Source organism: Diceros bicornis, chromosome 6 (genome assembly GCF_020826845.1).
Source record: "Diceros bicornis minor isolate mBicDic1 chromosome 6, mDicBic1.mat.cur, whole genome shotgun sequence".
Taxonomy (NCBI): domain Eukaryota; kingdom Metazoa; phylum Chordata; class Mammalia; order Perissodactyla; family Rhinocerotidae; genus Diceros; species Diceros bicornis.
Genome location: NC_080745.1, coordinates 68,829,186 through 68,841,983, shown reverse-complemented (window position 1 = coordinate 68,841,983; position 12,798 = coordinate 68,829,186). Strand labels below are relative to the sequence as shown.

Genomic DNA, 12,798 nt, shown 5'->3' with positions numbered 1-12,798 from the left:
ATCTTTATCTGCAGCTACTAATTCAACCTGGCCATATTACAAAGCATCTGAAGGGTTTCCCTAAGCATAAATTACTTGAAATAAACACATAGGCAACAGATAAGCACCAAGATTATTTGGAATTAATGCATTGATTTATCCTGGGGAAAAGGAGTTACGATTGCAGGGCAAGTAATAATATATGGAATACCAAAACTCCTATTAAGAAAAAATGCACAAATATCAAATACCTCACAGAAATGCATAGCAAAATCAACACAAATTCAGAAGAGGCTACAGTTGGCCAAGTTGTGAATTTGTTACAAGCTATGACACTCAATTGCTGAGTAATTAAAAACGGGGTTAAATTAAATCTCCTTCTACACCTCTCCTCTTCTAAAAGACTTGTTATTTTCTCCCGAGCATCTCACGTATTATCCTGGGAAACACACACATGTAGTTCCACTATATCAAACCACTGCTAGCAGCAGCAACCAGTCAAACACCAACACTCTACCTGGTCTGTTTGCATCCTGTATCACATCCTGACAGCTACCTGCTATGAATCAATGTGGGAATTCCAAAAAACGACTTCCTAAGGCCTTCAGAATTTCAAACAACTTTTTACTAATGAAAACTCATTATTGTGTATTATGAATGACTGCATCATGCCTTTTTAATATTGTAGTTTTACCTAGAAGCTGAATCCATTTATTTCTGTAATAGCAGCTTCAGCAGCTCAAGTATTATATCCCTTTAATGATTCTTATCTTGATTAATCAGATTTATGAGTTTTTCCCCAGTTACTAGATTTACCTTTCTAAGCTAGCGAAGTCTTCATCGAGTTCTATGACCAAGTGAAATAGGGTAGAAGTTCAAACCTGCTACCGCCTCTGGACAGAACCCAGGAAGAGGATGGGCAGATACGAGATATGTCCTCAGCTGGACGGCAATGGATCTGAGCCTCGTTTGTTTCATTTAAAAAAAAACAAAAAAGGTCAAGAATGAGCTCAATAGTAGGCAATGCTTCTGGATTAGAAAATGACATGCTATGCCTCCCTCCAGCTAAGTTGAACACTTGCCAAATGATGCTGCCTAGTGTCTACTGAATCTTGCATGAACATATCAATGACGAAAAGGTGTTATTTTTAGCAAAAGTGAGGTCATATGGTTTGTGCAATGTTTGGTGAGAAAAATAATCCATCCCAAGGGAAAAAAAAGAAATAAAAAATATGTACATATACATATGTTGATGGAAATATTTAAAGCACCTCCCAAAGCAGGGGTTTGCATGCTGAAAAACACCCCCTCTAAGTTACCAGTAAAAACCACATTCTTCTGTGTGGTGACTACTGATGGCAAGGAACACTAATAAGTCTGAAAGGGTCAGAAGACCTGGAGGACGGCAAGTGTTAAAATATAACCAGAACCAAAAAAGCTGCAAAATGTTCTCATGCAGGACAACCTAGTTTCAAAGATTCGCAATAAAAGACTGCTTCTCAAACTAGATTAAGAAATAACTTTATTTTTCATTTGTCAACCCCATATTGAAAAGACATGTTGCTCCCAAATAGACAAGATGCATTATCTGAAACAAAATTCTTTCTGAAAATTTAGCTCGTGAAGTCATTACACTGCACATCAGAGAAGGATCACAAAAAGCTGCAGCCAGCATTTAAAACTGGTGTAACATTCTATCCCAAGCTTAGTAGAAGTTTTAAAGCTATATCAAAACCATGTCAGCCACAGAATAGCAACAATAGAGGCATTAACTGTTGTGCCTTCAACTTAAGAAAAGCATTTAAAATATCCCATTTCCTATAAAAGATCATTTCCCAGAAAAGAATTGATTGATTTAATCAGAAGACTATTAGAACTGGAACGAACTCTCCTCTTCCACCTCAGTTCTAGGCTTTCCTTTAATCAACAGTATCTCTAGCGAATCATGTGACAGAATTTGGCTTCTTAGGAGAGTCTTTGTCATTTAAGCACAGTGTGGAATGGGACAAAGTGTGTAGTTACAAGGGAACTAGAAGACTACAAAAGACAGTCACTTCTGAAACTCGCTGATGCTCAAGAAATCAGAGACCCTCCATTAGTGGGTCTCATAGGCCTGAGAGCTTTGTGCTTGAAGAAACACTACTTAGAGGTAGCTCTGGTTCTGGTTTATATTTAGTTACAATTTGCTGTATCCTGTCACAGGAAAGTCCTAATATTTTCAGCAAAGTATAAGCACTCTAAATTTCCTCCTTACCCACCCTATAGCTTCCCCATAGAAAAGGGTAAGAAAAAGCTTAATTGTGACTCCATAAAGAATAGCAGCTATTTCAGCAATTCACACCCAACTATGGATTGACAGGACTAGGAAAGGCAACCTGGTGCAACCAGCTCTATGAGCTAGACCTGCAGAAGAGTGGCGATCTGGTGTAGTCACAGCACGCAAGGAGAAGAGGGGAGGCTAAGTTTGGGGTGCACATATGGAGAATTTCTTTTATGCATTTCATAGCACATTCTGCCACAGCAACAAAACAACCAAATCAGGAATGGATTTGTCTGTAACCTTCGATTTCAAAGAAGTCTGTGCCCCTCCCTCACTCTCCACCTACACTTCATGTAAGAAAGAAAGATCACTATTATCTATTTGAATATAGGGCGTAACAAGAAGTGGGCAGGGATGGCTACAAACAGCATATTCTATACCAATACACTTTTTGAAAAGATTTATGTAACTTTAAGTATTAAAGTGAATGTTTCATCTCTACATTATGTATCATTTTGTAGTCCTGCACCCAAATAAATATGGTCATATTTGAAAGAGAACGCAAGCATAAACACTGAATCCAAAGGGCAGTTTTAAGGGAGATGCAAGCATTGCTAATAAACTTACCAGTGTAACCATTCTACTCTGAGCCTCTTTCCTTTATTCAATACTCTGAATGTCAAGTTGAAAGGAATAAAAAGAATCAAATATTCAGATCAAATTAATTATGTGCCACACACTGGCACACAGGATATCATTTAAGTGATACTGAAAAAATGTCCATTGCCTTAAGTATTAATTTTTTAAAAGCCAATAAACTGAAAATTTCAAAGGAGAAAGTGGTATGAGAACGTTCCTCTTCTCTCCATCTTAAAATAAATCATTAAATACACTGGGTAACATTATACTGTCATTTTTATCATAAGAATATAAACAATTTCCATCATCATCCTGAATATTACTTTATAAAGATATATATTTTAAAAGGCTTTCAAAACATTTTTCAACCCAGCATTTGAGAATAAAGCATTAAAAGAGCTTTGTATACAGTAACACATTCATGTGATAAGTATGAATTTACAACCATACATAAGATATATGTATATATATTTATATAAAAAACAAACTTGGCCAGAAGTTAAGGCTACCTACAAAGTTGTCCAAGTAAATTAGCTTGTCAAAACAATTACAAAATTAAAATCACACATGCATTTTTAAATCATCTAAACCACTGACAAAATAAGGTTGAGCATTCAAAGTTTTCAAATTAATTGCAAGAAAAGTGCTACAGATATTTACATTTTCTTAATATGAATCAGTGTTCCCACAAAGTTACATTTAAATTTTTCACCAGCCTCAAATGTAATATAACTAAAAACTGAAACTGGTACAATTTGGTACCTAGTACTCTTAAAAGAGAATAGGTTGCAAACGGCAGGCAGCAAGCATCATTTACAAATGTGCGTTTATAAATACTGTTTGACCTGACATGTGCTTGAAATTCAAAGTCTCAAGAGGGACTAAGAGTGAACATTTCATTAATAATTACACATATCAGCAACCACGTGATAAAGGTTTCAGGCTTTTCCCACTCAAATTAAACTAAATAATTTAACCATGGGACAAAATAAAACCAAAATATAAATTGACTTTATTTCAAAACAACAAAAAGTCATTTCTGACATTTGCCTAAATATTTTATTTAAATTCTTTTTTAAAAAATATTCTGAAAAAATGCCTCTTTTAAGATTAATTTCAGAAAATACATTTATAAATATAACTCAGAGCCTGCAGGCCTCTGACAGAGTTTCAAATGAACAGAATTTACTAAGATGGGATAACCAGCTCATGTATTATTTTAAGAAATAAGCTAGGACAGCTATATTTATATTTCTTTTAATTTGGTGAGTTTTACATTTCCAATTTGGACATCCAAAAGCTACCTTTTCTTTTTCATCTTTCTTACTTTTTACAACATATACTTTAGGACGAAAATTTCTATCAAATGGTAATAGCAAAATTTAAAAAACAATAATGCTTAATGCTAAGGTGTTCTGTCCCTGTTGAATCAAAATAGAAGATCTTATTTTAGACTCGATTGAAATTTAGTGTTTTAGGCTCTATCTTAATAAAACCAGCACCCTTAATTATTAGTTTATGCCTAAACAGGTAATTATTTTATAAAAATTATTGAAATAATTTTTCTCTTTTAAAAGAATTCATTGCTATTTAAAGATAAAATAGATTTATTTATTGAGTCAATATATTTTGAGCAACTCATAGCTTTTTTATGAGAGCTGATTCACCAAAAGAAAATTACTCCAACTCTCTACAGCAGAGTTTCAACTACAGAATTTAGGCATCATTGAGAAGTTAGGTCAGGTAAAAAGATATTTACTAATACTTAGTGATGTAACAGGTTTTTCTTAATACCTTTAAACTTTATATCTCTAACAGTTTTTCAGGTAACAGTGTCTAAAGAACACAATTTTTAAGATTAATATACAAAATCACCTTAGGGAATTACTGCAAGATGCTACATTGCCAACATGACCCAGCATCTGTCTTAGTTCCTTTCCCTTCATCTTTGCTAAACAAACAAAACAGAAAAACAGAAAAATACCTAGAAGGTGAGGCAGGTGATTGTCTTCTTGAGCTCTCTAAGACAGACTGTGGTAGAAGATGAAGAGAAAAGAATGACATATTTAAAAAGCCAAACCCAACCACAGAATGCTCCCCATTGTTATGATCCAGTGGAATGCAAGCTAGGAATAGGATAGAATTTGGAAATCCGGCTCTGTGTTGATGGGTTAAGGCATTCAGACTCCCCAGTCATTTTAAAGAACACTTCCTGTTCCTGCAGTTTCCTGGCAAACTCTTCTTCCAGTGTCTTAAAAAGGAAGGGAAAAAGAAATTATGTGTTGGTATTACAAATAGAATTTTCTCTGACAGCCAAGAGAAACTATTTTCCCAAAACACTTCCTCTGTATATTATCCTAAGGAAGACCAGACTGCTCAATAGTTAGGATCATAGGCTATGCACAGCCCTAGTTTCAAGTCTTGGCTCAGCCACATGAATGGATAACCTGGGTCAATTACTTAACTTCTCCATATTACAGAATCATTTCCTTCTTCTGCTATAAAATAGGGATAATACCACCCACCTCACTGGGTTGCTATGGGAGGATTAAATGTGATAATGATGCACTTAACACATACTAGGCACTCAATAGATGGCACGTATTATTAACTATTATTACTGTCTCTCCCACATGGAACTTACCATTTTCTATTTTTTATTTTGATTATTGATGTGCATGTCTTTTCTTCCATACTGGACTAGAAGCTGTCTGAAGGTAAAACCTAAAGCAGATTCATCTTTACATTCCCACAATACAGAGCAAATATAGTAAGTGCCTGGTAAATATCTGGGGTATTAATGACTTTGTGGACAAGCGGGTTCCAGAATAAGTGCTGCTGTAGAGGTACAAAGCATGGGAGAAGATGGAAGGATACAGGAAGGTTTCTCAGAAAAGGTGAAACATGAGCTTAGTCTTAGAAAGGAAAAGATAAGGAAAGATAAGAATTTGACAGACAGGATGGGGAAGGCATGCCAGACAGAGAGAGCTGAAATAACGCACAGAGGCAGGAAATCTCGGAGTTGGTATGAGTCATGGCAATTATACCCAATACTGGAATGTGAACCGGAAACAAAGTGGCTAGTCGGAGATGAAGCTAGAAAGCTTGACTGTGGCCAACGTGTGGCACTATGAGGGCTTCAAAGTCACAATGAAGCATTTACATTTTATTCTGATGAAACTAAAGACTTAACAACACCACTATGACAGTATCAGAGATGTTCTTGAGGATAAATACTCTGGTGATGGCAAGTAGGAAGAAAGGAAAAGGAACTAGAGACCAGAAGGCCCATTAGGACATTACTGAACAATTTTAAGCAAGTAGTAGAATGACAATAATAGGAAAGAGAAATATTATGAAAAGAGAGTCAAAATTATTTGTCATCAGATTAAATGTGGAGTGTGATGGAAATGAAAAATAATTCAGGTTTCTAGCCTAGACGTCAATTAAGAGTACAGGACCGTCGGAAAGAACATCTGATGGTGGGTGGAACTGGAGAGAGCTGAAAAAGGTGAGATAGTGATGAACAAAAAAGGATGTTTGAGTTTAGTTTTATCTCCACTGAGTTTACAACCTTTAGTCCACATCAACAGGTATGTATCGATCACCTACAACGTGCCAGGAACTGTTCTAGAAGCTGGATATATATCAGTGAACAATGAGATAATGTCCCTGCTCTCAAGGAGCTTACATTCTTGTGGGAGAAGACAAACAAACGTGTCTGGTTGTGATGACAGTTATGAAGAAAAACAAAGAAAGGTGAGGGGATAGGGAGTATTTGAGATGGGCATGGAGACTATTTTATGGATAATTATCAGAAGAGGAGGGCCGGTCCAGTGAGGTAGTGGTTAAGTTTCTGCATTCCGCTTCAGAGGCCCAGGGTTCGCTGGTTCGGATCCTGGGCACGGACCTACTCACCGCTCATCAAGCCACGCTGAGGCAGAAGAGCTGCAACTCTACAACTACGATACACAACTATGCACTGGGGCTTTGGAGAGAAAAAAAAGAAAAAAGAGGAAGATTGGCAACAGATGTTAGCGCAGGGCCAATCTTCCTCGGAAAAAAAAAAAAGAAAAGAAAAAGGAACCTTGGATGAGATGATATTGGGACACAGGCCTGAATGAAATGAGGAATGGAACATCCAGGTGGAAAACGGGAGCTCAGAGCATGAATCGATAATAATAAAACAACAAACAGTAATAGTTAACAGCAACCATTCATTGAATCCTGACCATGGCTCAGGTACTGGGACACGTGCCATACACACATCACTTCTTTTAACTGTCTTAACAACCCCAATTAGGTAGGTACTATCATCCTCATTTTACAAATGAGGAAAACTGGGCTTAGATGTGTTATGTGACACACACAATCAGCATCAGCACTGAGATCTGAACCCAGATCTGTATGACTTTATAATGTGTGCTCTATATAATACATACTATGCAAGTTTTGGAATTGTCCTTAAATATGTTAACACCTGAAGATATGACTAGCTACAAGATCATCAAAATAAAGAACAGAGTAAAGGGTGTAAAACTAGGAAAAGTCTACTTTTTAGGTGACTGGAAGACAAAGAAAAGGTGATGAAGAGCAGAGAGAAAGAAGAGAGTATGTCACAAAAGTCAGGCGAAAAGAGAATTGTAAGAAACAAGATTTTTAATGAGAACAGTTAGATAATGCCATAGGATTTGGTTATTTGCAACTCACTTATGACTACTGTCAGCGAGTTCAACTGGGGAGTTTGAGGTGAAAGCTAGACTGCAAAGAGTTCAAAGAAACTGGAGAAAGGGACTTCTTATTTGCCCTTCCACACCTTTTAAATTTTGAACCACAGGAATGTATTACCTATTCAAAAATTTAACAATAAATAGAATTTAAATTAAAAAGACACACTTTCAACTGACGTGGTGATTTCACTTCCTCTAGAACCTTTAGCACATAGTAGGTGCTAAAAACCTATTTCCTTGATTGATTGACTGATTAATTGATTGGATAAATGGAAGAAAGGAATGGATGAAATGTATAGCAGGCAGGAAGCCCAAGAAAAAATAAAGGTTTAAGTTTGAGAGTTAGTGAAGGGAGAAGATCATACAGTTATAGTAAAAACAGAGTTGAAACGGGTAACCAACTGGACTAGGCTGGCAGGCAGTCAAGTACAAATAAGGAAGATGGCTGGCTGGCTGGCTGAGGGGAGGGAAGCCATTCCTATCTGACGAGATTGTCAATCTACATAGCATACAAGGGCCTTGTAATTTGGCTCCAGTGACCTGTCCAGACTAAGCTGTCATCACTTCCTTCCTTCTCTCCTTACTGCCTACACACAGGTACACACTCCCCATAATGTTCCAATGACAGGGAGCTACTTAGGATTCCTGTACACCTCATTCTCATCTCAGTACTTAAATTGCCCCATCCCACCCCGATCTGTCTGTCTGCCTAGCAAGTTGTTATTCATCCTTCAAGCCTCACTTGGCCTACAAGGCATCTCCTCTCTAAAGCTTCCCTGACTTCCCCATGCAGACTTAAGCACCCCTCCTCCTTTGCTTGTATATGGTGCTCCTCTCCCCTGTATCTTTTACTTACCTCCTTCAGAGCAATGATCCTACTGATCTGTCATTGCTTGTCACTAGATTCTGAACTTTTCAGGGACAGGGGCTTGGTCTCTTCATCTCAGTATCTCCTGTCTCTGACACTGCACCTGACACATATTAGGTAAAGAGCCAATAGCTGGCTGGCTGACTGGTTGGATGAATACAAACATATTTTAATTAAAGCTTTTAAAATTACCTTTTTCCTAGGTCTCAATTTCTCTCTCCATTCCTTTAATTCTTGGCTGTGTTCCTCATCTAACTCCTTTAGTTTCTGAGTCTCATGCTCAACCAATAGGTGGCATTTTTCATTCTGAAAATAAAGGTTGGATTAAAAAAATTTCAGATCAAGTAAGCAATTTTTCACAAATACAATTATCTTCCAAAATAATAAATTACTCATCAAACATCAAGCTATTATTGAGTTTCAAATTCTCCTATAAAAACCAAGGGCCAAGAATTATGAAATGAGTCATAGCATCATTTTTGCAAATTTAGAAGCTAGATCTGTTACTTACCATATGAAAAGAATTTAAATAGGAAGAATTAGTTTGATCCTGCTTTTCCTTCCTAAAAGGTTAAAACTGACATAAAACTGCTCATAAAACTGACATTTTGGAGGCCAGCTTGTATGCATTCTACCCATTGGTACCAGAATGTGGGATTAGGAACTATTCTATTCTAGTAAATTAAGCAAATATGTAGAGTATCCACTATGCATACACTACTCTGAAATTTAACATTTTAGGCTATATACTAGATGGACTGTATATTCCGGGTAAGGCCCAAAAAACCCAAAAGTCCTCTCTAAAGTAACTTTTAAATTTCTTAGGAGAAAAATTCTCATATATTTACCACTTTTTCCAAAAACCTAGAAGAAAATGAACTTTTTCTCCCTAATTGAAATTTTAAACTCAGAATCTGATAACAAAATTGCCTATATCATTTTGAAAACTTTGTTCATCTTCTTTGCAAAACACTAAAAATACTCAATACTGCTTTTGAAAGACTCAACTTCTTAGGTTATAATTTAGCTTCAGGTTTATATTAATTCTGGTTATATACAATCCAAACGAGTGTCTATGATACTGAACTGATCTTCTTTTGGGTCTATGCAGGAAACAAAACCTTTAAATCCTAGCATTTTCAGGAGACAAGTGTAGTTTACTTTGGTTAGCTATTATTTTTCTCAAAACCAGCCATCTGTGCTGCCCATTGACTACCAGCTCTGTTTCCATGCTTCTGTATCTAACCTGTAGTTGATGCAGTTCCCGGACATTGGCTTCACACTGCAACTGAAGATCTCGCATTTGATTTTCATGTTTTTGATGCTGAGCCATCCTCTCATTTTTCTGCCTCTTTTCTTCTTGAGCAGCAAACTAAAAGAAAAACAAAAGATAAATATGGTTAACAAGCAATGTAATTTCTGCATCTTCCAAAGGTATAATTATGGAATTTAACAAAACTTACAGTACAATAAACTAAAGCTGCAAGTGATAATATGCTGTGACTCAAAGCTGGAGTCTACATCATGGCTTTGGTGCAGGGGGAACTTCTGATTAAAACTTTGTTCCTCCTATCTGCTTAGCGACCTCAGTTAATTTGTATGCGGGACTTGTGACTGCAGAAGTTTAATGAGGCCATATGTTTTGACTTAAAAAGCTGTCCAAGTCGTCTCATTCTCAGGGTTGGTCTTAGAAGCAGTCTAGCTGAGGAACTGGTGTGGGGCATGGGAGGGAGGGCTTTGCCCTCTGTGGCCACCACCCTAGGAAGACTGAGTTGGTATATGCCATCTATCTAGCTCCAGCCTATAGAGCCGAGGTGGACATCAACAAGCCCACGCTGGCTCTAAATGTTTACAACACAATTATGTGGCATTTCTAAAGGTCATTCAAATTTCTTAAACTTAAGAGACGAGAGTATCTTGCTTATTTACCTGTTTAATTTTGTCACGGTCCTGATCTGGTGTGGCCGTTGAGTTAATCCTCAAACTTTTCTTAAACATGGCCATTCTAGTCTTGGCTTCACTGCGCTGAATCTTAGGTAGTCTTGCTCTTTCTTGAGTCTGTCTGGTTTTCAATTCTTCAATAAGTCGTTGATTATAACGCTGCATTTGTTCTGTTTCCTAAGAAAGTTTTAAACAGAATCCAGTGATGTAGATACAATTTAATACTCAGTACCCACATGTATGCTCAAACATGTCAATTATTGTTGCTGTTTCCCAAAATTACTCTCTCTTTTGTTGCATACCAACCAGCAAAGTATTAGGCAAAAAATAGTTTTAAGAAAAATAAAGCTATTAGTAATAAGAGTCCTATATTGAAACTCTCTTTTACTAAGTACAGGGAGTCCACATTTTTAAGATACTTGAACCATAAATGGAGCCACAACAGCTACCATTGAGAGACAAGATGAAGATGATAAAAGGCCTTTAAGCATCATAATTAGTCACCTTTCTTGGAATTTGTAGAAAGGAAGTTTTACAACCATGATCAAGATACAGTTAATTACTCCAAACTTTATCACAGAAATTTAGGATAAAAGAAAGGAAGGAAATCTAAAATTTATGCTTTAAGAAATATAAGTTTCAAAAATGAATAGCTCTACAAACTTTAAAATGAACAAAAAAGTGAACAAATTTTCCTTTCATTGACCTTCTCATGGCGCTTAAGTAGCTGATGTCTTTGCATGAAATACTGATCTTTAAGTTGCTGTTTGAGCATCTGGTGTTTTTCTTGTAAGTGTCGTTCTTCAAGCTCCCAAATTGCAGCTTCTCGAGCTAGAAGAGAAAGCAATTTTCAAAATGTCACTTTGCTCTTTTTACTAATGTACTTTGGTCTCCATTTTAATATTTACATAAAAGTGTTCTATATACACTAATACACACACTGACATCCTGAGCTATAAATGAAGCACTACCAATGTAAAGATAATATCTATTACCACTTTGCTTTCTGCTCAAATGTCCCATAAACAAATTTCATTTCAACACCAAAATTTAATTTTATAATCTTAATGAGAAAGAAAAAAATTTAAGCTATTTGTTGGGAGAAGTAAGTGCTTAAAATCCCATTCTATCATGTAGGTATTAAGTATACCAACAATTATAAGGCATTATGAGTATACAAAATTATTCAGGTATATTTCTAGCATCATCTGGACAAAAAGATGTTTTAAGGATTATGTGTTTATGTTTACTTCTACTGTCATAAAGGAATTCTACATCTTGTAGTATGTCTTAACTTTATAAAGATTTTTTTCCTCTTATTTGCCTCAACTTTAATCTTTCCCTCTACTACTCTAACAAAGGAAAGCATTCAAGTCATTTCAAGGTCTATCTCAGCAGTGTTTTTGACATATTTTATATATACACATATGCTGCATAATTTCATATACCTCTCATGAGCTGTTGTTTGTTATTCAGGCACTCTCTTTCAATATTGGCTAACTCTGCCTTCTGCTGTTGGATGATCTTTTTCAGAGAGCCATCTAATTCTTGTTGTTGCTTCTGAACAAACTCTTGTTCCTATTAGACATAGTTAACCATCAGTTAACAAGTATCTACTGAATGAAACACCCATTTATCTATATGACTATATTAGTGGTTAACAAGATTTCTCAAGTGAGTTTCTAAAGTTAACTGGATTAAAAAATTACCAAAATTACAGGGTATACATATAATATAAATGTATCAGTCACCCAATTCAAGCCCAGAAAAAAAGTAGAATATGTAATATTCTAAATTTACTATTAATAATAGACACAAAAGAAGTCTATGACCTACTCATAATTAAAATGCCCCATTACACACTGACATCTTTAGGAAAACAATAAATTTACAGCTTCTAAAATTGACTATTCATTCCACTATAGTGTAGATAAAACAAGAATAAACAAGAAATGTCTTTTAGGAAGAAAGGCAATAAAGAGCAAATAAGTAAAAGAGATGTCAGAATTTTAAACTCTCTATTTTTCTAAGAAATAAAGAGGAAGAAATATCATGGTTACACTAATAGAGAAAGACAGCTTCTGTTTCTACAGCCTGTGCCTAAAAAGAACAACAATAGCTTGAGGACTTAATGAGAAACAGTGCATTGCTAGAGAAATGTGAACTAGGAATAGGCAAGTGAGTTGCATTTTATAAATCCATAAACAAAATTTCTTATAATGAGAGAATTCTACCAACATGTTTGGGATTCACTCATTCATTCAATGAATATTTATTGAGTACATAATATGTGCATGAATGCCAAATTTATGCTTTAAAAAAATCCTTCAATTACCTTGTAAGAAAAGGAAACGTTAAAGTGACTTATGGTTTTTATGCTA

The 12,798-nt window shown here is 35.8% G+C and overlaps 1 protein-coding gene across 2 annotated transcripts in view; it reads right to left on the bottom strand.

Annotated features, from left to right (window-relative positions):
- Positions 1-1,484: 1,484 nt before the first annotated feature.
- The window catches only part of SLK (STE20 like kinase), a 56,671-nt gene continuing 45,357 nt past the window's right edge, over positions 1,485-12,798 (bottom strand). For both annotated transcript variants that reach the window (XM_058543930.1, XM_058543932.1), the window contains 6 exons: positions 11,866-11,995; positions 11,124-11,248; positions 10,406-10,594; positions 9,723-9,848; positions 8,669-8,782; positions 1,485-5,129 (listed from right to left, as the gene is read on the bottom strand). In XM_058543930.1, coding sequence (XP_058399913.1) covers positions 4,983-5,129; positions 8,669-8,782; positions 9,723-9,848; positions 10,406-10,594; positions 11,124-11,248; positions 11,866-11,995 — 831 coding nt within the window. In that variant the 3' untranslated portion in view covers positions 1,485-4,982. The remainder of the gene's footprint in view (positions 5,130-8,668; positions 8,783-9,722; positions 9,849-10,405; positions 10,595-11,123; positions 11,249-11,865; positions 11,996-12,798) is intronic.